Source organism: Microcaecilia unicolor, chromosome 3, assembly GCF_901765095.1.
Source record: "Microcaecilia unicolor chromosome 3, aMicUni1.1, whole genome shotgun sequence".
In the NCBI taxonomy this organism is placed as follows: domain Eukaryota; kingdom Metazoa; phylum Chordata; class Amphibia; order Gymnophiona; family Siphonopidae; genus Microcaecilia; species Microcaecilia unicolor.
The window spans coordinates 138,869,025-138,895,977 of NC_044033.1; the positions used below are offsets into that span (position 1 = coordinate 138,869,025).

At 41.5% G+C, this 26,953-nt stretch overlaps 1 protein-coding gene across 1 annotated transcript in view; it reads right to left on the reverse strand.

Annotated features, from left to right (window-relative positions):
* RYR2 (ryanodine receptor 2) overlaps positions 1–26,953 on the reverse strand; it is a 908,577-nt gene that overhangs the window by 214,030 nt on the left and 667,594 nt on the right. The window contains 3 exon segments of the mRNA XM_030194683.1: positions 3,875–3,925; positions 13,031–13,082; positions 23,048–23,151. Coding sequence (XP_030050543.1) covers positions 3,875–3,925; positions 13,031–13,082; positions 23,048–23,151 — 207 coding nt within the window.

Here is a 26,953-nt window from a genome sequence, read left to right on the forward strand (position 1 = left end):
TGCCTGTCTCTAGTGACTGAAAATGCAATATTGACCCCCCCCCCCCCCCACCTCCCACTGGCAGCAAAAAAGTTGGAGAATTCCTGCACAGCTTAGAGGGAACAGTGGTTTTTATGTAAACATGCCCATATAAATGTATAAGCCAGTATTGAGGTCACTTATGCTCATTCTTAGAACCTACATCTTGACATCCACATTACAGAATTAGCCCCACAGTGCCAGAACAAAGCCAGGGCAATCCACTTTACTATACAGATAATGGTGATATTAAGCTGCCAGAAAAATTGCTGCTCTAACTTAAACCACTCAGCTATACAGACACCAGCTGAATATCACCATGGCCTGTATAGCAAGAGCAGCCAGCATTATCCACGTATTTTCAGCTCTGTCACCTATCCAGATAGCAGCACTAAATATTCATGGACTATTGACCCACATATGTTAAATTACAATATGCTGTTCTGTTGAAAGCATATAATTAGGTAGCTTCTTTGTACTGGCTGAGTGAATATAGGATATGTGTTGAGCCAAGCTGGCTACAAATTGTTCATTTATACAGATGATATTACAGTGTTCCTTCTGAATTATTCTTCAGATAAAGATATTTCTAATAGAATAGCCGGTTGTATCCATCTGAAGAATGTAAGAATAGCCATACTGGGTCAGATCAATGGTCCATCTAGCCCAGTATCCTGTATTCAACAGTAGCCAATCCAGATCAAAATTACCTGGCAGAAATCCAAATAGTAGCAACATTCCATGCTATCAATCCCAGGGCAAGCAGTGGTTTCTGCTTATCTATCTTAGTAGCAGACTATGGACGTTTACTCCAGCAACTTGTCCAAAACATTTTTAAACACAGATATGCTAAACACATCCTCTCAGAATGAGTTCCAGAACTTAACTATTCATTGAGTGAAAAAATATTTCCTCCTATTTCTTTTCAAATTATTTCCAAATTACTTCAGTGAGTGTCCCCTAGTCTTTGTACTTTTTGAAAGAGTAAAGAATCGATTTGCTTTTACCCGTTCTTTAGCACTCAAGATTTTATCGACTTCAATCATATGTCCCCTCAGCTCACTCTTTTCCAAGCTGAAGAGCTCTAACCTCTTTAGCCTTTCCTCTTATGAGAGGAGTTCCGTCTCCTTTATCATTTCGGTCACTCTTCTTTGAACCTTTTCTAATTCCGCTGTATATTTTTTGAGATACACCATCCAGAACTGAATGCAATACTCAAGGTGAAATTGCACTATGGAGCGATAGAGAGGCACTATAGTATTGTTGGTCTTATTTACCATTCTTTTCTTAATAATTCCTAGCATCCTGGTTGCTTTTTTGGCTGCCGTCACACACCAGGTAAGAGATTTCAGCATATTGGGTCCGATATTCAGCCAGTGACAGGCAGCACGTTTGCTGTCCACTTCCAGCGTTAAACCCAGATATTCAATGCCGGGCCTTTTCGGTAACCGGCATTGAACATTTGGATTTATTGTGGCCGTTAAACGTTTAACAGGCTATGTCGATACTCAGTGCTAACTGGTTAACATTTTATTGGTCAAAGATAGGCCTGCTATTTAAGTGGTCTATTTTGACCGCTCAACATAACTGGTTTGGAGCAGAATATCCACGCCTAACTGGCTATGTCCCACGACTAGTCACTAACCGGGATATTCAGCGGGAGATAACCAGTTATCTCCACTGAATATCCACGGTTAGGTGCCTAAAAGCTATTTAATCAGACAGGAGCTGTTCCTCCTAGTTAAATAGTTTTGAATATGGGGGGGGGGGGGGGGGGTATTGTCTATAATCTCACAATAGAAAACCTCTCTCATGCAATATGCAAAGTACTATTTAAGCACTATATTCCTGTGGAGTACAAAAAAAAGTAAGAAAGGGAAAAAGCCTCAGCACCCAAGCCTCCATCCAGCAAACATTAAAGGATTTTTCCCTTTCTTACTTTTTTTGTACTCCACAGGAATATAGTGCTTAAATAGTACTTTGCATATTGCATGAGCGAGGTTTACTATTGTGATATATATATATATATATACACACACACACACACACACACGCTGTTTCATCCTCCTTACTAGTGAACAAGAGGGATTGTCTATAATGACACCTGAATCTTTTTCTTGGGTGCTGAATCCTGGATTAATTTGCACTACTTCAAACACAATAGATAAAAACCTAATGTAATGATTAGTGTGCACAAAATAAATGTCCATTATATTCCTATGGGCATTTTATAATTTAGTATGAGCTAAATCTGTTAGTTCCAAATGATTGAAGCAGCCATCAGATATACAGAATGATAATATTCTTAAATTAACCAATCCACATTTCAGGTTCAAATCTAGTCTAAAAGTTTTGGGAGCTGTTGTATCTAGCACTTTTAAGCCCTGAATTACAGATAAAACCCCAAAACATTCTTTATAATGAAAAAATGTTAAAGAGAAACAGGGATTATTTTGACCCTTTAGCTTTTAAAATGGCGGTACAAAGCCTTATTCTTGGACAGTTGGACTATTGCAGTATTGTTTATTTGGGATGTTTGCAAATTTTACTGAAAACAATCTAATTGATTCATAATACAGCAGCCCGGTTAATTTTTTTCTGATTATAAATGTAAAAAAGTTACACCTCTGCTGATAAAGTTGTATGGGTTGCCAGTAGAGGCCTGTATTAAGTTTAAACTGTGTACTATGATTTTTAACATATTGTATGGTAATTCCCCATCTTATATGCTAGAGATAATTGGTTTTCCAATTCTAACTAGATCTAGAGAGACTAGAAATCCTTTACTTTTGCAAGTTCCCAACCGTAGAGGGTTGCACTGTAAAACAGTATCTCCAGCTAGTTTTACATATTTGACAGCTCAGGTTTGGAACATTCTTCCTTCCCAGGTTAGGACTTACTGATTATGGGGTCCTTTTACTAAGCGGCGGTAAGCACTAATGCGCCATAATGCACTACTGCAGGGCACATTCAGGTGCCTAGCAGCAGTTCAGGCATATGCGAACACTTTCCTGGCGCTAAAAACTGCCAGTGGTGTGTTTGGGGGGGGGGGGGGGGGGGGAGAGTTGGCAATGCTAATTGGTTAGCACAGCTACATTGCCGCATGCCAACTGATTAGCACAGGGTTAGCACATGAGCCCTTTCTGCCTACTAAATAGGTGCTTGCAAGGGCTCATGCGCTAATGGCCACAAGCTAATTGAGAAATTAGCACCTGGCTTTTATTGGGAAAAATGGAAATCCGGCCATGTTACAGCTGCACTAAAAGTGACCTCAGCACACAGTGACACCTATGTGCTAATCATAGCACACGGACCCTTTCAGCGCAGCTTCGTAAAAGGGCCCCTATATCTTATTCAGAAAGCATTTGAAAGTCTATTTTTTAAAGATAATATCTTTTATGCTATCTTTTAACACCTGGATTGCTTAGCAAATGTTAGTTCTTCAGGGATTGCCTGAACGTCTTGAAAATATTGTTATCTGCGGAGTATAAAAGAGAATATTATTATTATTACTATTATTGTTGTTATTATTAGGCTTTAGTGTCCTTGGATTTGACTACAGTACTTCAACAGGGGAGATCAATCCTTATACTAAAGGGTTATGGAGTCTAACAAGTACATTCTTATTGTAACACTGTATAACACACACATTTTGCCTACACTGCCTCCTCAGCCTTTGCTTTGTTTAAATGAGTCTTATATTTTTATAGTCAGTCCATCTTCTGACGTACAATATATCAGCAGAACAAGATGCAATAGATGATGAATGAAGAAAAATAAGTATTAGCTGGAAGCCATGGGATACATAAAACCCAATAAATGGCAGGGAACAAAAAGAAATGAACTTGAGTCTTACTTCAAAGCTCTTTACTTCTTCTCCATCTTCATCCTCTTCATCGTGACAGCTCTGACACCATGTAAAAGAGAAATAAAACACAAAAGGATACCTTACGGAAGGGCTGAAAGCACAGTACAAATATGTAATGCTACCCTGAGGTTCTCAGCTGTAAAGCATGCATAAGGGCAGATTTCAAACAGAACTAACCTTACCATATATAATATATAAACTTCTTTGGTTATACTACAGAAAGGCAGTATATCAAAAGTTTTAACTGTAACTTTACCTTACCCTACCCTGTTAAATCCATCCCAGTGAATAGGTACTCCCACTGACTGTCGGATTCTATATAATACACCTAGATTTCCATGTGGAAATCTAGGCATATTCTATAACAATGTGCATTACTTAATTGATTTAACAAGGTGATAAACGTTGTTAATAGCTCTTAACAAGAAATAATGAGCACTTATTGATAATAATTGTAATTTATGCATACAACACCCTAAGCAGATTCTGTAATGCAATGCACCTAAATTCTAATGCGCACAGCAAAAAGGGGGTATGGTTAGAGGTGGGGAAATGGGCATTCCAAAATTTACGCATATAGTTATAGAATATGGCCCAGTGCGACTAAATCTACGTGCAGGGATTTATGCCAGGTTTTTATTGGTTTAAATGGGTGTGCATAGTTTTAGTCACATGAACTACGACTAAGCGTATTCTAAATTCCGCACGTAAATCTAAGTGGATTTTATAGAATATGACTAGGCGGAATTGCATGTTCATTTTAGGTGTCATATATAGAATCTGGCCTTGAGTGGCTAAATGTACCCCCTAGCTATCTGCTCCAGGAATTGGCCTTCTAGGAAATGGACTTTACTTCCAGGAGAAAACTACATCAACATAGTTTTTCTAATATGCGCATGTAGATTTTCCTGTGTAAGCCAACCTACAAAAATAGGAAGTACCTGAAGCTATGGGGGTACAAGGTTCTTGTGTATTTTGTACTTGTGTGGGTTTTTGAAAACTGCTCCCACAATTTCCCTGCAGATACAAAGCTTGATGCAAGTAAACTGGATATCTTGGTAAAGTAGAAAAGTACAGTAATAGCACTAGTAATAATAATGATATTCTCTATCATGTCTGAAGAAAGAAAAATCCTTGGGTGCCAAAGAATGCAATCAGAGACCAAGAAAATGTGCCACAAACATTCTCCCAGTTTTACTGGGTGCTGTTAGCTTGATTAACACAAAATTCCAAGTAAATCTTGATATGTTGCTATGCATGTCATACCTTATGAATTCCAGAAGGACGCTCTTTTTGGAACAATACAGATGTCAAGATGAGCATTAGCAGTGAATCTGAGAGACTGAGAAAATCTCCAGCATAACCTGGTATGCACAAAATTAATCCAACTGGAGACATCACCCTTCTGTGCGTAGTATTAAATACGCAAAATACATATAGGCCCAGTATAATGAATTGAATATTACCGCTAAACGGTTAAGTAGAAGCTTCACCCAAAATCCATCCCCAGACCAGGTTAAGTGAATATCAGTGGCCGGCAAGCTCAGGGGCCCTTTTACTAAGCTGCATAGGCGCCTACATGTGCCCAATGTGTGCCACATTGGAGTTACCGCCCAGATACCATAAGGCCTTTGCAGTAATTTCAACTTTGGTGCGCATATGCTACGTTGTCCGAAAAAAATGTTTTATTTTCTGATGTGCGGCAGGTACGTGTGTCAAGTGGCATTTCATGCACGTAGACCATTACCGCCCGGTTAGCACGTGAGACCTTACCACTAGGTCAATGGCTTGTGGTAAGGTCTCAGATCCAAAATGGACATGTGGAAATTTCATTTTGCCGCACGTCCATTTTCAGCATAAATTTTTAAAAAGGCATTTTTTGTAGATGCACTGAAAAATAATTCTGCATGCATCTAAAACACGTCTACACTACCGCAGGCCATTTTTCAGCACACCTTAGTAAAAGGACCCCTCAGTGGGGTTTAACCAGGCAGGAGTCTCTCCTGCCTGGTTAAACTCCTTTGAATATTAACACCATATTTAATTAGGCCAATTTGGATCTGTTTTTACCTGTGCGAGGAAATTTTACAGGTCAGAATTTAAAAGCTGTTATCTGAACAACACTTGTTATCTAAATAAGTGCTGCTGACCAGGATATTCAGAAGCACTATTTGGTAGGGATGTGTATTCATTTGAAATGAGTTGGGAAATGCTAATGACAGTTCCCATGTCAGTTTGTGTCATTTTGTTTTCCCTAAAGGCTGACCTCCCACCCAACCACAATTTCGGTAGCACTGGGAAATGCTACACTCCATTCACTCTTTCTGGAAAGAGTGCAAATCGTTTCCTAATACTGTACCCTTTTTCCCATTTGTTACATTGGTCCGGAAACAATAAATAATTAAATAAATAAATAAATACATTTAAATTAAAAGAAACAAAAACAAAATGAACATTTTCATAAAGTTCATGGGAAACTAAACAACCAAAAGGTTTTGCATTAAACACCCCTATTACCCTGATAATGCCTCTAAATATCCTTACAGACTGCCATGAGACTATCCGGATATCCAGCATGGCTGGAATCAAGGTGGTCCCAGAATTTATCAGAATAACGGGGATATTCAGTCCACTATTTGGATAACTTAGGATAATTGACTAGAAATTACAATTTTCCCAGGACTTTATACAACTACATTAATTAATTAATTTATTTATTTATTTGTTACATTTGTATCCCACATTTTCCCACATATTTGTAGGCTCAATGTGGCTTACATAGTACCGGAGAGGCGTTTGCACACTCCAGTGAGAACAAATACAAAGTGATGATGTGGTAAGATAAAGTTCGTGTGGCACAGCCACAATTAGGGAATCATGCAATGGAAGAGCTGAGTTATGTCCATTATGTACTTTAGTTTTGTTGTGTCACAGAGATCAGGCATTTAGGTTGGATCGGTAGGGTATGCCTTTTTAAACAGGTTAGTTTTTAGTGATTTCCGGAAGTTTAGGTGGTCGTGTGTCGTTTTTAAGGCTTTTGGTAATGTGTTCCACAGCTGTGTGCTTATGTAGGAAAAGCTGGATGCGTAAGTTGGTTTGTATTTGAGGCCTTTGCAGCTTGGGTAGTGCAGATTTAGATATGTTCGTGTTGATTCTGATGTGTTTCTAGCTGGTAAGTCGATCAAGTCTGTCATGTATCCTGGGGCTTCACCGTAGATAATTTTATGAACCAGGGTGCAGATTTTGAAGGCAATGCATTCTTTGATTGGGAGCCAGTGTAGGTTTTCATGGAGGGGTTTTGTGCTTTCAAATCGTGTTTTTCCAATTATTAGCCTAGCTGCCATGTGTTGAGCGGTCTGAAGTTTCTTTAAGATCTGTTCTTTGCATCCCGCATAAATTCCATTGCAGTAGTCTACGTGGCTTAGAACCATTGATTGTACCTGGTTGCGAAATGTTTTCCTCGGGAAGAATTGTTTCAAGCGTTTGAGTTTCCACATTGAGTGGAAAATTTTCTTTGTTGTGGATGCCACTTGGCTCTCTAGTATTAAATTATGGTCTATTGTAATGCCGAGGATTTTCAGGCTGTCTGAGATAGGAAGGGTGTAGTCTGGGGTGTTGATAATTGTGGGGTTGTCCGTGCTGTGTTGGGATGAGAGGATGAGACAATGTGTTTTTTTTCTTTATTGAGTTTTAGTTGATGTACCAGTATCACTAATAGTGATACTCTGCAGCTCCGTGGCAGAGTCAGAAATGAGCAGGTAGTTTTTCTGTACCGTCACATGAGCATCCGTACAGTTCATTAGCATTTTTGTTTCAAAACTTTGGCAAGACTTCATTTCCAATTGGCTGATTGATACACTAGGAGTTTGTATCAACAACAAATGGGCCCCTCACTACTATTCCAGGAGCGGATAAACATGAAGCATTTGTTATTTCCTCCTGAAAAAGTAAAACGAAACTCAGGACTAAGTAGAGGAAACGTTCTTAGTATGACACATGAAGCACCTCATGAGGTATGATATTGCTGGTGAATGGATAAAGATTTTGTCTGGACTGAGACTGAGAAGGTATCGAAAAGCCTGTGTTGATTCTGACAACATCACATTAGAGACTTTATACACCGTGCATAAGATAAATAAAGACTTTTGTTTTGGCTTGAACACTATTATGAAGAGTGCCCATCTATGGGCTGGGAAACGTTTTTGCAGTAAATGTTATTTTTGATGGGATTCAACTTGGTCATAATAACAATAATAATATGGATTGTGTTTTGATTTAGTGATGCACGCTGGAATTTTTTCATATTGTATATTATTGCACAATCGTACTAAGTAATCTATGCAAGCGATATCTGTTTCCAACATCACTTGTTTAATGCATATTTGGGTATGAGTGTGCATATATAAAAGAACACAAGTGGTGCAGTGATGGTACTTGACTCAGCCGGTCTTTTCCATTTGGAATTCGACTGATGTGTGAAATGAGCACTTCTTAAAATGTTAAAAATTATATATTTAACATCAACTGTTATTCAAATAGGATTTGAGTATTAGTAAGGAATAGGAGTGATTGAATGACCTATAAATAGGTGGTATTGGTATAATTTGGTTGATTTTTTGTAGGTCACATGATTTTGAATGTACTTTCATATTATTAATGAGAGCAAGAATTCTCAGTAGAAGTTGCAGTTCAGGAGTTCTGAGCCAGGCCAACAGAAAGGGATCAAATAAGCAAGAGTTAGTCTTCAGGGCTGCCATTAATTTAATCAGGGACCCTAGAGACTGTAGCTGGAAAGAGGACCAGGAAGAAAGAACCAGAGAAGAACAGAGTCTTCTCAGAAAGTTGTGCTGGATTATCAACTGAAGGAAGGGAAGGAATTGCAACTGGGGCTGGGAAACAAGATACCAAATCACAGATCTTGGTATGAAAGTACTGAGCTAGGGCTTTAGCAGAGGGGCCAAAATAGTTAGACTGAGGACATCTATTTTGCAGATGTTTATCTATGAAATTCATTTGCAATGCGTCCAAATCACAAGGGCAACTGTTGGAGGGCATTTTAGAGGTGGGCTAATGGTGTTCCTAGCACTTTGACATTTTACAGCTATACTGGAACAAAATCAAAATATTTGGGGCTGATACTTCAATGTTTTGGTCCAGATCTGTTCTCAGAATGAATAAAGCATAAAAAGGTGCCCTAAATGACCAGATGACCACTGGAGGGAATAGAGGATGACCCCCCCAATACACCCCCAGTAGTCACTGACCCCCTCCCTTCCCCAGCCTCTATGACAGTTGCAGATGTTATAGCCAGGTCTATTAGGGCAGCATGCAAGTCCCTATAGTAGTGTAGTGGTCGATGCAGTGCACTATGGAGTAGGGGACTCAGGTCCCTATCTCCCTCTACCTGTCACGCTTGTGGAAACTGTGACCCCTATGAAAGTCACTGAAACCCTACTGTACCCCACATATAGGTGCCCCCTTCATCCATAAGGGCTATTGTAGTGGTGTAAAGTGGGGGGCACTGGGATTTAGAGGGCTCAAGGGAGAAGATAAGGGAGCAAAGGTGAGATGTGTACCTGGAAGCGTTTTTATGAAATGCACAGCAGTGCCCCCTAGGTTGCCCCATTGCTTTCCTGTAATGTCTGGAGGACCAGTCTACTGAAAATGCTGGCCCCTCCTACATCCCAATGGCTTGATTTTCTACCTTTAACACTTATTCTTTTTTTTTTTTTTTTTTTTTCGAACATGGCCCCCCAAAAAGTCCAAAATACAAACTCTTGTTTGAAACAGTATTTTTGAAAAAAAAACCAAGATAGACATTTTGCTTTTTTTGAAAATGGGCTAATTTCTTGTTCATATTTTGAATATTTAGCACAAAACATCCAAAGTCCGACTTAGACGTCATACTGAAAATTCCCCTTTTTGTCCCTTCTTTGATAGATGAATACCATCTCTGCTCAGTAGCTCTTGGAAAATCACCCCATGGACTAGGAAGCAGAAGTGCTCACATTGACACCATTCACGCAGCCACACATTCAGCTCCAGGATGAGAGCTTCCTTTATTTGGCCTTTATCCTCAACAGGAAGGATTGCTGAGAACACCGTCTATGCAACTAACTACTTCACCTCTGTCCCAAAGCCATGAAGTCATGTTTGACATGTTCAGTGGGATACCTAACAGTATCATTTGTGCCAACATGGATGAGTAGCATAGGATGATGGTCAATAGGCTTGATGAGTCTTGGCTACTTAAATGTATATACAGTAATTTGAAGAATCAGGAAGAGTGAAAATGGGGCTAAGGTGGATCTAACTACAATTGCCACAAGTAAAAACAGTATAGAAAGGCAGAAACTGAAAAAAGTACAAATATATTGTACTAGAGTATGTCTAACAGTCAGGGCTAACAGCCAGATGTAGCATGAATCACTGCTATCTCGGCTGACTATTAGCGCTTAGCTGCTAGCCCAATCACCGGCTATGTCACACGACAAAGCCGGTTAGCACCAATACTCATCGACTGACAGGCTAAGTTTAGCGGCCAGATAGACTTGCATGATAGCAGGTCTATCTTTGGTCACTATAACTCAGCTGGTCATCCGATGAAGATCGGCTTAACTGGCTATGTTCATAGCAGCAAAACAAACAAAAAAAACCCTGGAAATTTAATGCCGGTCACCAGGTACGGCCCAGCATTGAATTTCCGGGTTTACCACCAACTACAGGAATTAGCTGGGCTGCCTCCCAAGGTCTGAATATCAGTCCCTTCATCTGTAGCGACAATGTAGAAGTCAAGCAGCAGGTTTCTCACCTATCATCATAAAAATGAGGGAGCCAGAGTAGATTCCATTTGGAATTGGAGGTCTAAGACAGCAAGCTTCCTCAAAGCCTTGATTTTACCTCATTACATCTGCACTGTCTCTACCTGACCCTTATGGTAGGAAGTTATCTGGTCAGCTGAGTTTCACTGTATTAGCACACAAATGTATGGAGAAGAATTTGGAACACTGAGAGCCTGTTTACTAAAGTACTTTAAAATGGCATGAAAAATACCATAAACCTACAACCCTATATCATATATACATTTTTATATAAAGTGGATCCTCAGAAGGCAGGCTAGACTCTACTTTGTCTGCCTATGGCCTCTCTCTTCATTGATCCAAATAACCAATATAAATGATAACTTCAAGTCAAGCTTCAAATATGTGCCCAAAATTTCACAAAACATTTCTCAAAAAACTTGACTGCAGCCACCTCTCCCGACATGAATTCATGTTTTGAAAACACTTCGTCAGGGTGGAGGCACCAGAGAACATTGTGTAACCAATACATGAAAGATTATTCATGTAGCCACCTTTTCTGACATGAATTCATGTCGGGAGAGGTGGCTACAATCAAGTTTTTGGCATGTATTTGAAACTTCACTTGAAGTTATTATTTATATTCATTATTTTGATGGATGAAGAGAAAGGCGATAGGCAGATATAAAGTAGAGTCTAGCCTACCTTCTGAGGATCCACTTTATATAAAACTTTATGGAATAGGGTTGTGTGTTGATAGTATTGATCACATTTCCCTATCAATTGATGCTGTATTAAGTTACCACGGTGTATAAGGCTTAATGAAAATTACCATGACATTCACTAAACTGCTCCTGCCATGGAATACTTCTTTATAGGTAGGGTCAGATTTATTTCATAGTATGAGTGTGTTGGATAGTGGGGTGTGTTGGGAAGGGGGTGTGAGGGGCCGGGGTTACCAAACTATGAACTTTAAATATGCCCACTGGGGACTGCCTGAGAATAAGGTGATCTTATTTTTTAACACAGTAATTAATGATGTGCATGTTTTCTTTGAGGTGGCCTAATTATTGCTATGTCAAATCAGTGGTAAAGCTAATGAGCATATTTGTTCCAGCTTATGCACAATACTTGCCTTACTGCAGCTTAGGAATTAGGCCCCTGAGTTAGCTAAGCATTTTGATTACCTGAACATCCACGAAGACTTTATTACCCTAATTTATATTACCTTGATCCATAAACCTCAAAACCTTTGACAACTACCGTCATTACAGTATCTTGGAAACAGGGCCGTGCCAAGGGTCTCTGGCGCCCCCCTGCAGACTACCAGTTGCCCCCCCCCCCCCCTGGCTCCAAGGCAGTGATTCCCCTCTCACCCCTGCCCTCCCGCTCCCATGTAGGAACTGCCCGCCCTCTTCTCCCCCCCCCAAGATCCCGTTCCTTTTTTTTTCTTTTAAATTTACCTTCCTCCGGCAGCGCAGCGTCAGTGAAGGAGGCGGGGCAGTGAGCAGCGAACAAGGGAAGGCTAGAGACGTCGGGACTGGGAGCGCCGCCTCCTTCACTGACGCTGCGCTGCTGGAGGAAGGTAAATTTAAAAGAAAAAAAAAAGGAACGGGATCTTGGGGGGGAGAAGAGGGCGGGCAGTTCCTACATGGGAACGGGAGGGCAGGGTAAGCACGCAGCGGCGGCGCCCCCCAGAGGATAGCGCCCCCCTGCGGCGCTTACCCCGCTTACCGCATCAGCACGGCCCTGCTTGGAAATATACCCACAAAGTTTGGTATATCTAAAATATATATATATATATATATATATATATATATATACATTCTGAACTACATGAAAAGAACCTCCTACAGTAATAAATATAAATTTAAAACTGTGTAAGGAATCAAGGAACCTACATATTTGCCATTCTTGTCTACCTTGTTAAGAGTAGAGACTATAAATGGAGAAAATATGAAACAGGAAATCAATTCAATGCAGGTAAGCACAAATTTTAACTATTCCAGAGGGTTAGGAAGAATAAAAACCTCAGCCATGCATTCTTTGAGAAGCAAAAGATTAAGAAAGGATTCTCCAGAGTTATGTAAAATTCTAAAGGGAGCAAAGAAGATAAATGCTAGCAAGCAATTTCAGCTATTGTCAAACAGAGGAACAGAAAATTATGAACCTAAGCTGAAAAGAGCTGGTAACAAAAACAAATTAAGCAGAATTCCATTATACAGTGAATAATCAAAATGCTTGAGCTAATTGCCATGGACAAAAAAGGGGTTTTTCTTTTTCCATGTTTAACCTTTCAGAACTTAAAAAAAAAAACCTCAAAGGAAGGAGAAGAAAATGTTACCTTAGCCATTATGTCAGCATATGCCATATACAGGAAGTCTTCCTCCAGTTTGCTGAGGGGAAAGAAAATTAACATTGTTTTCTATCTGATTAAGGTGCATGAAAAATCTGAACTGATAATCAACTTTCCAGTATAAGACTGTCCGGCCAATATTCCAAACTATTTAACCAGCTAGAAATGGATGGTTAAATGGCTTATTAGCACCTAACTGCAAATATTCAGTGGGATTTAACCGGTTATTTTCGCTGAATATTCACAGTTAGCATCTACCGCATAATCAGTTAAATCAGGGGATTTATCCACTTAGGCACTGATATTCAGCAACTAACTGAATAAGTTCAGCGTTTAAGTCTGAACACGTAAATAGCAGTCCTATCTTTAACCACTAACAGTTAACTTTTCAGTGGCCAAAATAAAAAAGAACTGGATATTTAATGCCGGCAGCCAGATATGGCCCAGAATTGAATATCTGAGTTTAACACCAGCAGTAGACAGCAAAAATACTGCCCACTGTCAGCTAAATAAAGGGGGGGGGGGGGGTATATGTTTTCTTCCCTTTATAGTGCCGTGATCTAGCCGTTACCACAATGCTATATGCATATGGGGGGCAATTCTACAACTGGGAACCTCCAATTAGGATCCAGGAGGGTGTGCATAGGAAGCCTATTCTATAACAGAAAGTAGGTGCCTACTAGCCTAACTGGATATTAATGTGCTTAAAATTTAAAGACTCACACTTACACCAGCCATAGAGCTGGTATAAGTATGTGTGTCTAAGTGTGGCATAGATGCACATTAACTTACAATATTCTGCAAGTTGTGCAACTAAGTAGGAGCCTGCCAATGTGCCACCCATGCTTTTCCTCTGTTTGTACCTCCTTACAAATATGCAGTATGTAAGTTAAGCAGGTATTTTCAGAATAGCAGTTGGCACCATGCTAGCATTTATATGTACAAGTACACATATATAACCAAACAGAGAGGGAAGTGCACATATACCCACATTAAATGAAGTTTCTTATCTGCAGCAGACATTCTATGAAAAAAAGTAGGATAAATAGCCTTACATGCGGATGATGTCATGGGAACACTCTCCAGCTTGTTTACTACAGTTTTTTAGAACACTGCAACTCTCATGTGCGTGAATCTTCCAGCGGTCCGTTGTCATGTGTGACCTAGCCAGTTGAATATTGAAGCTGATAGAATTGAACTCCAATAAGGGAGGACATGTAAGGGAATTTATCCTGCTGTCCTCAGAAAACATCTGCAACAGGTAAGTAGCTGTAAGACAAGCGGGATATAATAACCTTAAATGTAGGACTCCCTAGCTACAGACTGCTTTCAACAAAAAAGAGGATATGCAGAAGATCCTGCAACAGGCAAGGGTTAATGAACAGTGATAACATGTGAACAAGAACTTGTAACTTTTTTTTTTTTTTGGAAGGCAACCTGAAACAAAAAAATAAATGGGCCTAGGAGGGTGGAGTTGGAGTCTAGATCCCAAAGAGATTCTGAAAGACCATCTAGCCAAATCAACTATCACGTTGGGAGTCTTGCTCCAAACAATAATGGGATGTGATTGTGTGGACCAAAGAACACATTATAGCTCTGCAAATTCTCTCCATAGAGGCTTATCTCGACTACTGATGCAGCCATTACTCCAATATTATGAGCTGTCATGATCCTCCATCGACATCCCAGCCTGGGTGTAAGTGAAGGAAATGCAGTCTGTTGGCCATTTAGAAAGACTGCATTTGTCAATGGCAGCCCCCATTCTGTTTGATTAAAAGAAAGAAAAAGCTGGGTAAATGTTCCATGGGTTTCAGTCCACTACATATAGAAGAACAAATATCTCTTGCAGTATGAAGTGCGCAGTGCACTTTCACCTTTAGGGGTATGAAGTCTTGGAAAAAATGTTGGTAGAACAAGTGACTAGTTCAGAAAGAATTCCAACACTACCTTAGGAAGAAACTTAGGATGTGTGCACAATACCACTCTATTGTTGTAAAATTTTGTGTAAGGTGGATCAGCTACTAGGGCCTGGAGCTCACTGACCCTGTGGACTGAAGCGACCACTACCAAAAATAGGACCTTCCATGTCAGGTACTTCAGGTTACACCAATCTAGTGGCTCAAAAAAATGTTTTCTACAGCTGGATTAATATGACATTGAGATTCCACGTCACCGCAGGAGGCCTGATGGAAGGCTTCAATAGAAGCAAGCCCCACATAAAGAAAACAACTAAAGGCTGAGCAGAGATAGGTTTACCTTCTACTTGGTAATAAATGCCGAATGCATTTAAGTGAACACTAATAGATTTGGACTTCAGACCTGATTTTCAGAGATGTAGAGGGCATTCGAGCAGTTTTTGTGTAGGACAGGAAAAAGGCTAGGGACCAGAGATCAGGATGTCTAGGGAGCCCCAATCTTGAGTTATTAGCATTGGAATATTTCCCAGTCTCCATGAATCTTTGAAGGAAACTCCAGAAAGAAGAGTAAACCATGTCTGCCTTGACCAATAAGGGGTGTTAGGAACCATGAACCTTCAATCCCATTTGAATTTCAGAAAAAAAATTTCTATACAAAAGACCTTCTCCACTGAATGAGGAAGGCGTCCAAGGCTAGTGTGCTGTGTGATCCTAGACTAGACCAGAACTAAGGGACTTTGTTATTGTATGAGTAGCAAGAGATCTATCAAGAGGGTGCCCCACTCTTGAAAGATCTTCTGGGCTACACCCTTCTGCAGAGACCACTCATGAGGTTGCAGTACCTGACAGTCTGTCTGCCAGACAGTTGTCTGTCCCTAACCAAATATGTGGCTCTGAGGACATCCCTTGAGAGATGGCTCACTTCCAAAATCTGAGAGCTTCCTGACACAGGAGGTACAAACCCTTCCCTCCCTACTTGTTGATTTAGTACACTGCAACCTAGTTGTCTATCTGATTTAGAATTACCCTTGTTTGGTTTATCCACCAGGACAGCAAGTCCCTGAGTGGGGTAGTGACTGAGATGATGTCCTGAAGATTCCCTGTGGCTTGTGTCCACTGGGTTGATAGGGTTTATAAAGCTTGCCTCAAATCGAGGCATGCCATAGGCATCACATGAACTATGGAGGCTATCAGGCTTATTTTCTAAAGAGAAGGACGCCCATCTTTTGACACAAATCGGAAGATGGGCGTCCTTCTCCCAGAGGCGCCCAAATTGGCATAATCGAAAGCCGATTTTGGGCATCCCCAACTGCTTTCTGTCGTGGGGACGACCAAAGTTCCCGGGGGTGTGTTGGAGGCGAAGGCAGGACTTGGGCATGCCTAACACATGGGCGTCCTCGATCCTTAATCGAAAAAAGAAGGGCGTCCCTGACGAACACTTGGACGACTTTACTTGATCCTTTTTTTTGTTACGACCAAGCCACAAAAAGGTGCCTGAACTGACCAGATGACCACTGGAGGGAATCGGGGATGACTTCCCCTTACTCCCCCAGTGGTCACTAACCCCCTCCCACCTTAAAAAAAAAATTTTTCAAAATAATTTTTGCCAGCCGCTATGCCAGCCTCAAATGTCATACACAGGTATATTGCAGCAGGTTGCAGGTCCCTGGAGCAGTTTTAGTGGGTGCAGTGCACTTCAGGCAGGCGGACCCAGGCCCACCCCCGTTACACTTGTGGTGGTAAATGTGAGCCCTCCAAAACCCACCAGAAACCCACTGTACCCACATCTAGGTGCCCCCCTTCACCCGTAAGGGCTATGGCAGTAGTGTACAGTTGTGGGTAGTGGGTTTTAGGGGGCTCAGCACACAAGGTAATGGCGCTAAGTACCTGGGAGCTTTTTCTGAAGTCCACTGCAGTGCCCCTAGGGTGCCCAGTTGGTGACCTGGCATGTCAGGGGGACCATTTGGGCTTGCATTTGGCCATTTATGAGATGGGCGTCCTTAGATTCCATTATCGCCGAAAATCAGAAACCACCAAGTCTAAGGACGACCATCTCTAGGGACAACCTAAATGTCAAGATTTGGGCGTCCCCGACCTTATTATAAAAACGAAAGATAGACGCCCATCTTGTTTTGATAATACGGGTTTCCCCGCCCCTTCGCCAGGATGTCCTGCGAGGACATCCTCAGGAAAACTTGGGCGCCCCTTTCGATTATGCCCCTCCACGTGGCTTAGCATTCTGAACATCTGACATGCTGATACCTACTGACTCTGTTGAACTTCTGAAAAACTCTTGATGTGAAAATTAAAATCCATTGTGGAAGAATCAAAAATGTATGAGTCATATATCTAGTATAGCCTGGGTTCTTATGGATTCTTCTATTTTTGTGACAGGTTCAACTATGATTTTGTGTAGTTTATGATAAACCCTAGTAGCTCCAGCATCCAAATGTCTTCCTCTGATGTGTTCTTGGCCAACCAATAATCTAGGTAGGGGAAATACCCTTGGCGCTGATGTGAGGCCAAACAGTAGTATGTGATACTGGAAGTGGTATTACCCTCCTCCACATCTCAGATAATTCCTATAACTTGGATGTATCTGTATGTGAGTTTAAGTATCCTTTAAGCCCAGCTAGCAAAACAAATCTCTTCTTTTTATCATGGCTGTGAAGGTGCCAAGGAAATCATTTCGAACCTTTTTTGGCCAGATACTTGTTCTAGGCCCTTGAGTCTAGGATAGGATGAAATCTCTCTCTCCCCCCCCCCCCCCATTTTATTCTGTCCAGGAAGTATTTCAAATAAAATCCCTTCCCTTTTTCCTCTGGTGGAACAGGTTTTACTGCTTTGACCTGTAATAGGTAAGACAGTTCCTTGTAAGCAATTCCTGATACTGAGAACTTAATCTTGAAGCTCTTAGTGGGCAATTTGCAGGAATGCATTCCCACTGCAGACAGTAACCTACCCAGGCAATTTTTAGAACCCACTGGTCTGAGGTTAAAAGGAGCCAAATTACTTTTTAAAAAATTCAGCCTCCTTCCTATCAAAAGGTCATCCTGGTCAGTTATGGTGTTTGAGAGGGACAGGAAGGCAGAGGATACCTACACCTTTAGAGTAGTAGAATCTCCATTGCCATTCACTAAAATACTTCCTAAAGGAGGTCAAGCTGGGAGTGGACCTGAAGACAGCCTTAACATGTCCAAGTGCTACTTGATGACAGTAGTAGCATCTTGCAAATTTTCTCCAAAGAGATTCTCTCCATGTTACAGTATATCTGCCTGCTTCTCCTGCACTTCTGGCTTGAGGTCTGAGGCCTTCAGCCTTGTGAGTCTGCAGACACTAATTCCCATTGTGGATGCTCCGGACAATATATTGAAAGTTTTTTAAATTGCTCAGACCATGTGTTTTCTGCACTCCTGTTCTTTAATTATTAACTGATGAAGTTCATTGGCCTTCTCCTGGAGGAGAGTGTCAGCAAATTCCGGCACACTGCTCACAGTATTCTGCAAGTGCATGCTCATGAAGAGTTGGTAAGAAGCTATATTGGCAGTAAGCATAGCATTCTGGTACAACTTTATCCCAAAAGATTTCAAGGTCCTTGTTTGTTTCCCCAGGGGTACCAAGGTGTGAGTCTTCATACTCTTAGCTCTTTGAAAGCAGTTCCATCCACCATGGAATTGTAAGGAAGTTACAACTTCTCAAATCCTGCACCCTTCTGAACTCTGTATATAAAATAGATATTCTTGTTTAACTGCTGCATGGGGGGGAGGGGGGTTGTCTACTACATCTTCACTTGTTCTTGCCTCAGGTTCCTGTGAACAGGATTGTCACAGCTTCCATAAAGGGTCATCAAACTGGAGGATGACCAAAGTTTCTGCACTGAACTCATCTTCAGCCTGCAAAGAAAGTGGGACAGACTTGGTAATTGCAATGACAAAATCGATGAATGAGAACTCAGATTTACATCTCTCATATGATGTGAAGGGATCTGAAGAGAGAGGCTCTTTAGATAATCAGGAGCACTCAGATGCTGACTCATAAAAGTACTCTGTGGGAGACATTTGAGTCTCTGCCTGCCTAAAGGGACTGACCTCCTATTCAGGCCTGGGCCTATGGCATCAAGGCACTCAGGAAGCTTTCCCCTGTGAAGCTTCTGTTCACTGAGCAAGCTTCCTCCCCCAGTGGGCTGGAGATTGACACTTATGTAGTCTGAATCAAACTCGATGCCATTTGAAGCATTGGTGCCAATGCATCTCCTGCTAGCAGTGAATAGGTTTTGAAAATTGGTTGCAGAACCTTGAACCTTGATGTAATTGAAGCTTCACACTGGGCAAAGAAGCACGCCATGTGATCTTCAAAATTCCTCAGGAGCTTCTCCTCAAAGGCTGCCATTGACAAGGACAAAGTCAATACAGTCAGAGTGGCCACATCCCCCGGAGACACTTGGGGTGTATGTCTTGGCTCGTTGGAGACTGTCATACTCCCTTTGATGTCAGAGGATAAGCAGTCCTCATGTCAGGGATGCTTCAAGGGCACTGGCAACCTTGATGCCTCAATACTTTCAGTATTGTGCTTCTAAGGGGTCCAATATTAGTACGCATTGGCCTTTGCCCTAAATCTGTCATCTTTGTTTCTTGTTGCAATGAAGAAGAAGATGAATCTTTCCTCTTCCTTGGTGCTTGCAACATTTATATTGATGGACCAGACTTATTTGCACCAGAAATACATTTGTACTGTTTCTCTACCTCAGATTCCTCTTTCTCACATCTGTAAACATAAGATACAAGAGGAGGAATCATGATTGAGTCCCAGGCATTGCAGGCAACAGTTAGGTGTATCCGTTATGGATACGACTTTCTTATTCCTGGCACACTTTTTACAGTCACTGAAAACTTTTTTTCTGGGGCATGTCAGGAAAAATAGCCACAGTGAAATCAAACAACTCAGTTTTGAAAATTTACCCACCAGGTATCCATGGCCTTAATATGGCTTAAACCGGTCGCAGAAAAGAAACTTAGAATTGAAAAAACAAACTTTCTAGGGGAAATAAAAATGGATTCATAAATGGTCCCAACATAACAGATGATAGGACTTACATACTGGATGGAACCAAATTTTGATGCGAGCTGAAGGGAGCACAGAAAAGTGTGACTGATTCGCTCTGCAGAAAAATGGCAGTTGGCTAGGTCCCATGCAACAATGGTAGTCAGGAAGACACATGTGCATGCATGGTGTGGAGGGGCATAATCGAACGTGAACGCCCATCTCCATGGGCGTCTATCTCCGAGAACAGGTACGTGAAGGGGCAGGACAAACCATATTTTCGAAAAAAATGGGCGTCCATCTTTTTTCCGATAATACGGTTTGTGCCAGCCAAATGCATCGGATTTATGCGGATTTGAGCTGGGCGGTATCGTTTTTCAACGATAATGGAAACCAAAGGCGCCCAGCTCAAAAATGACCAAATCCAAGGCATTGGGTTATGGGAGGGGCCAGGATTCGTAGTGCACTGGTCCCCCTGACATGCCAGGACACCAACCGGGCACCCTAGGGGGCACTTGTAACAATTAAAAAAACAAAGCAAACTACCTCTGAAGTCCATAGCTCCCTTCCCTTGGGTGAGAGCCCCCCAAATCCCCCCAAACCCACTCCCCACAACTCTATACCATTACCATAGCACTTATGGCTGAAGGGGGGCACCTAGATGTGGGTACAGTGGGTTTTGGGGGCGGTTTGGAGCGCTCCCATTTACCACCACAAGTGTAACAGGTAGGGGGGGATGGGCCTGTCTCCACCTGCCTGAAGTCCACTGCACCCACTAAAAACTGCTCCAGGGACCTGCATACTGCTGTGATGGAGCTGGGTATGACATTTGAGGCTGGCATACAGGCTGGAAAAAAAAGTTTGTAAAGTTGTTTTTTTGGGGTGGGAGGGGATTAGTGACCACTGGGGGAGTCAGGGGTGGTCATCCCCGATTTCCTCCGGTGGTCATCTGGTCATTTAGGGCACTTTTTTGGGACTTGTTCGTGAAAAAAAAGGGTAAAAAAAAGTGACCCAAATTCGCGCTAAAACGCCTTTCTTTTTTCGATTATCGGCCGAGGACGCCCACCTCCCCTTGGCCAATAAACACGCCCCAGTCCCGCCTTCACCATGCCTCCAACACGCCCCTGTCAACTTTGGCCATATCCGTGACAGATTGCAGTTGAAGACGCCCAAAATTGGCTTTCGATTATACCGATTTGGACGCCCACAGGAGAAAGACGCCCATCTCCCGATTTGGGTCGAAATATGGGTGTCTTTCTCTTTCGAACATAAGCTGGACAGTGTTCTAAAATATTGTTGTAGACAAGTTGAAGAGTATTCCCATGCAAGCTCCAATAAATAACAACACCCATATGTAAGGCTGTTATATCCTACCTGTATTCTAAAAAAATGCTAATATTCTAAACATTTACACAGTAACATGCACACAATTGTGAGTACCTAGGTTATAGAATTACCCCAATGGAAGGTAATTTTGTAAAGCTTTTTCCAGTGTCAAGTTTTTTATGGTCACAGGAAAGGGCATTTATACAACTGCATAACTGCATATTTGTGTAAAAAGTATGCACACAGAAAGTGTGAACATCTTTTTATGCAAATTGTGTTAGTGGCTCCTGGAGGCGTAATTTGGGAGGAATGGAAATGGGGTTGCAGTATGCATGCTTATCTTATAGTCAATGTTGACAAACGGCATATACTTATATATAAAGAAGGGAGCTTATCAATCAATATCTTCATAATTTGCTCAACTTCAATCACATAATATCAAAATAATATTTCAGTAAAGGTTTGCATAGGCTTCTTTTTATATATATATGGGTTCATCAGATTAGCGTGTGTGCTTGCGTATTGGCTGAGCCACGCAGAATAGTGTCTCCAGTATAATTGATACTATTTGGAAAGCTAAGTACTTTAATGAAAGATTTTTCAATATTGAGAATAAGAAATGAAATTAAGAAGTTAAAGTGGATTTAATTTTGTTATAAAAAATTATGAGGATCTATGAGGATTGTGGTGGTGCCCCTTGAAGTCTGCATGGCTCAGTTAGCCAATACGGAAGCACACACGCTAATCTGATGACCCCATATATATAAAAAAAGAAGCCTATGCAAACCTTTACTGAAATATTATTTTGATATTATGTCATTGAAGTTGAGCAAATTTTGAAGATATTATCTTATAAAGTATGCATGCATAAGTATGGAACACATGTACATATTTGCACTAACATTGGATTGGTGTAAATTTGTGTATTGGATTTTTGTGTGCTATTGAGGGTGGAACTGGAAGCCTACTTTATAAGAACATAAGAATAGCTATACTGGGTCAGACCAATGGTCCATCTAACCTAGTATCCTATTTCCAACAGTGGCCAGACCAGGTCACAAGTACTTGGCAGAAACCCAGATAGTAGAAACATGCCATGTTGCCAATCCCAGGGCAAGCAGTGGCTTCCACCTGTCTATCTCTCAATAGCAAACTATGGACTTTTTCTCCAAGAACTTGTTCAAACATTTTTTAAACCCTATGTTGCTTTTATGAAATAGGCATGAAATAGGGGCTTTTCCAGGTTTTTCACTTAGGTGTCCTATCCTAATCCTTTGGCTCAGGTACAAACTTAGATTACAATCCCATGGGGAATAGACAGATACCTACTTTACATAAATGTAATTTGCCTTCAGCAATTACTGAAAAGGTTTGAGCTAAATCCGGATCCCCTTCCTTCCCTTTGCCATCAGTCTATTCGATGATATTTCACCTTAAATACCACAAAGTAGAAAACATTTGCCTTTTTTTCCAGATGATGATAAAATTTGCAGTTCAGAGCCTCATGAAAAAAAGCAATGACCTAAGAAGGTCTGAAAAGATCTTAGCATCCAAGACAGCAAAATAAAAAGCACCAAGGATCCTTAGCCATGGAGAAGTAAGGAAAAAGAGGAGATCATATAGAGTCTATAATATTGTTAGAGAAACACAGACTGTGATAGTAAATAAGAACGGATGGCCCCATTGAGGCTGCTTAAGTCCCTCCCTACTATTTTTACGCTACCATTTCTCTGTTAATGCAGTCCGGCTAAACAGTAGAATCAGTTGATGGAGTGGATCAAATTTCCTTGTTCCATCCTCTTCTTCTGGTGGCTTCAGCCCTGGTCTCTGTGGCAAAAAAAACCCCAAAATAAAATATAAATAAATAAATAAAATAAAATAAGCAAGATCATAATACAGTACGCTGAGAGATAGGAAAGACTAAAAATATAACAACATTTAAATTAACCTGAGCAAGTCTTATCACAGAGTACTAAAAGCATCATGATATCATGATTTACTCAACCTCAAGTGCAATATCATTCTAGGGTTGATATTCAGAAGAGTGTCTCAGTTAATATAAGGGGGCAATGATGAGATGTGTACCTAGGAGGGGAGCTTTTTTGTGAAGTCCACTGCAGTGCCCCACTGCTCTCCTGGGATGTCTGAGTGGCTAGTCTACTAAGAATGCTGGCTCCTCCTACATTCCAATGGCTTGATTTTGTACGTTTTTCACTTGGACTTAAATGAACCCAAAAGATAAATGCACAGTGTACAAAAACATCTAGCAAGTGGCCCTTTTCAAAAAAAAAGGTAGACATTTTGCTGTTTTGAAAATCACTATGGGGCCCTTTTACTAAAGCGTGTAGGTGCCTACGTGCATCCAACATGTGCCAAACTGGAAAAACTGCTAGGCTACCGCATGCCCTGGGCGGTAATTCCATTTTGATGTGCATCCAAAACACACAGTATAAAATATTTCTATTTTTTACTGTGTGGCGGTTTCCCGGCAGTAATTGGCAGTTTACACGTGCTGGCCACTTACCCCCCGGTTAGTGTGTGAGACCTTACCGCTAAGTAAATCAGTGGTGGTAAGGTCTCAGGCTTAAAATGGACGCGTGCTGGTTTTTAATTTTACCGCATGTCCATTTTCGGCCACAAAAAAGTGCCTTTTTTCTAGATGTGCTGAAAAAATGACCTGTGTTCGTCCAAAACACGTACCTACATTAGCGCAGGCCACTTTTAGGCATGCCTTAGTAAAAGGGCCCCTTTATTTGCTATTTTGACTTTGGACGTTTTGAGCAAAAGGATGCCATTTTTATACAGTCTAGCCCTAAGCGTAAAATTGTGCATTCAAAATTATAGAATGAGGGGGATAGTTTCACAACATAGGACTTTTACCTGTATTTGGGGGAGGGGTTCCTGGGAGAGCACAAGGCAGTAACTACACCAACACATATACATTTGGGGGCCAATATTCAAAGGGGTTCAGCTGGGCAGGAGATATTGATACAAACCAGCTAAGTAGCAGCTCCACTTAAACTCTGGCCCTGAACTGCCCGTAACCTGGCCAGATAGGGAAAGGCCAATTAGAGTTGATATTCAGCAGCACTCCCTGGTTAGGCGCCAGTGAATATCAGAGGCTGGCGCCTCTCCTGCCCAGCTGAACCCCTTTGAATATTGGCCCCCAAATGTATATGTGTTGGTGTAGTTACTGCCTTGTGCACTCCCAGGAACCTCTCCCCCAAATACAGGTAAAAGTCCTATGTTATGAAACTATCCCCCTCATTCTATAATTTTGAATGCACAATTTTATGCTTAGGGCTAGACTGTATATAAATGGCATCTAAAAATTGTTGCTGAACCCCCCTCCCCCCCCCCCCCTCCGGCGTAAGCAGTATTTTATAAGCCATGCCTAAAGTTCAGCACAGTTTACAGAATAATGCTTAAGCAGACAGGTCACTGGTAAATTTAGGCGCTGCCATTTGCACCAATAAAAACATGGTACAAATGCCTGTGCCTAAATATATGCATGAAGCACTCATATTCTATAATTACACAGGTAATTCAAAACCATGTCCCAAACCACCCCAAATGCTCAAAATCCTCCCATTTCCACACCCCCTTTTTTGGGCTCCTCATAAATTTTAGGCATGGATCCTGTGCCTAAATTTATGTATGTGGATGGCCAATTAAATCTAATTAGTGCCAATAATTGCTTGTTAAAAAGACAATTATTAGCACTGTTATGTCTCAGGGCAGTGAGCCCTTAGTACGTAGGGCAAGGCTATGAAACACTGAATCCCCACAGCCCCACTAGGGAAACACCTGCAGGCAGCCAAGCAAAGACAGAGGGCAATAGGAACCAAACCTACAAATAGCAACGATGGAATTGGCACTCGAGGACACAAGAAGTAAGACAGACCTGTAAGTTACTCACATGGGCCGCAAGGCCGAACTCAAACCCATGCACACAGGAAGTGAAACTGAAGTGGAGCCCACTCACACGAGTAGTGAAGTGTAACACTGAAATTCACACACACAAGCATCGGATAGCTGCACAGGAACCCATGTATACAAGCAAGATAAAGCAAGGCTGGAACCCAGTCACACAAGCAGCAGATGGCTGCACAGGAACCCACATATACCAGCAATGCAAGCAAGGCTGGAACCCATTCACAGAAGCAGTGGACGGCTGCACAGGAACCGACACACATTAGCACAACTGGAACCCACTCACACAAACAGGCATAAGACTACTGGAACTCACTCATACAAAGCAAACCAAAATACTGTAACCCACACAGACAAGCAACAAGATGCTGCGCTGGAACCCACACACACTAGCAGCAGGGAAGGCTAGGCTGGAAACCTTCCTGAAGCAGCAGACAGCAAAATAGGCATCTCAGGACCCACATGCGGCACACAGCAGGAAAGGGCGGCTTCGACAAGAGAGCATCTGAGCTACAGTTGACCCGGGGTTAAATCTGCTCGTGGCATCTAACATCATCAGGTGTGCCACTGGCTCCCCAGGTCCTGTGATGAGCACTTCCCCCGTGCAAGTCAGAGACTGATGGCAGCTCCTCCTGCCATGCACCCACAGTGGGACTACATCACAGTAGGACCGTGACACACTAATTGGCTCATTATTCTATTAAACTGCATGCACAAATTGGGCACATACCTAAGTTTGCACACACAATTTTGGCAACTTTTTTAGAATTAGGGGTTCAGTGTACAAAATTGCACAGGCAGGTTATAGACTACCTACAGTTACATGTGTAAAGTAATAGACAAATTAGATGATAATTGGCAATAACAACCAGTTATTACACTGAAAATCATTGGTGTCTTGTTAGATAATCACTTGCAACTGGATAACCAAGTTAAACTCATCACAAAAAAAAATGTTCCACTCAATGTGCAGATTGAGGCGTATCAGACAATTCCTCACAAGGGATCTCTTCCGTACTCTCACTCACTGGTTGGTCCTATCTCATATAGACTACTGTAGTGGAATTTATGCTGGTTGCCAAAAATTCATCCTGAAAAAACTCCAGACTGCTCAAAACACAACTGCAAGGCTAATTTTAGGCAAATCATGCTTTGAACATGCTCAACCTCTTCGTTATAACCTACACTGGCGCCCCATTATAGATCGCATTACCTTTAAAATCTGCTCATTTACTCACAAGATAATATATGAGGAAGCCCCTGCCTACAAGCTAGATTTGTTAGATCTTCCATCCAGAAATGCTTCAGTGACTTCTCGTTCCTGCCATAACCTACACTATCCAAGCTGCAAATCTGTTAAATATAAATTACTCTTTTCCTCCTCCTTCTCCTATGTCAGCCCAAAGTCTTGGAATGGTCTACCTAGATATCTCAAAGAGATGACCACCAGCTTTTTAAGAAACCTTTAAAGACATTTTTATTCGAGAAAGCGTATTCAACTAATAGCATTCAACCCTCACCTTCTTCATATTGACTACACCTATTTAACCACCGACTGCATCAACCTCGTCTTGCACCCTTTATTATCTTAATGTTCAACCTGTTTTTCTGTCTATTTGTATCATTATCCTCATTGAGTTGTAAGCTTATGCAACCCTGTAAGCCGCATTGTGCCCGCTCTAGTGGGGAAAATGTG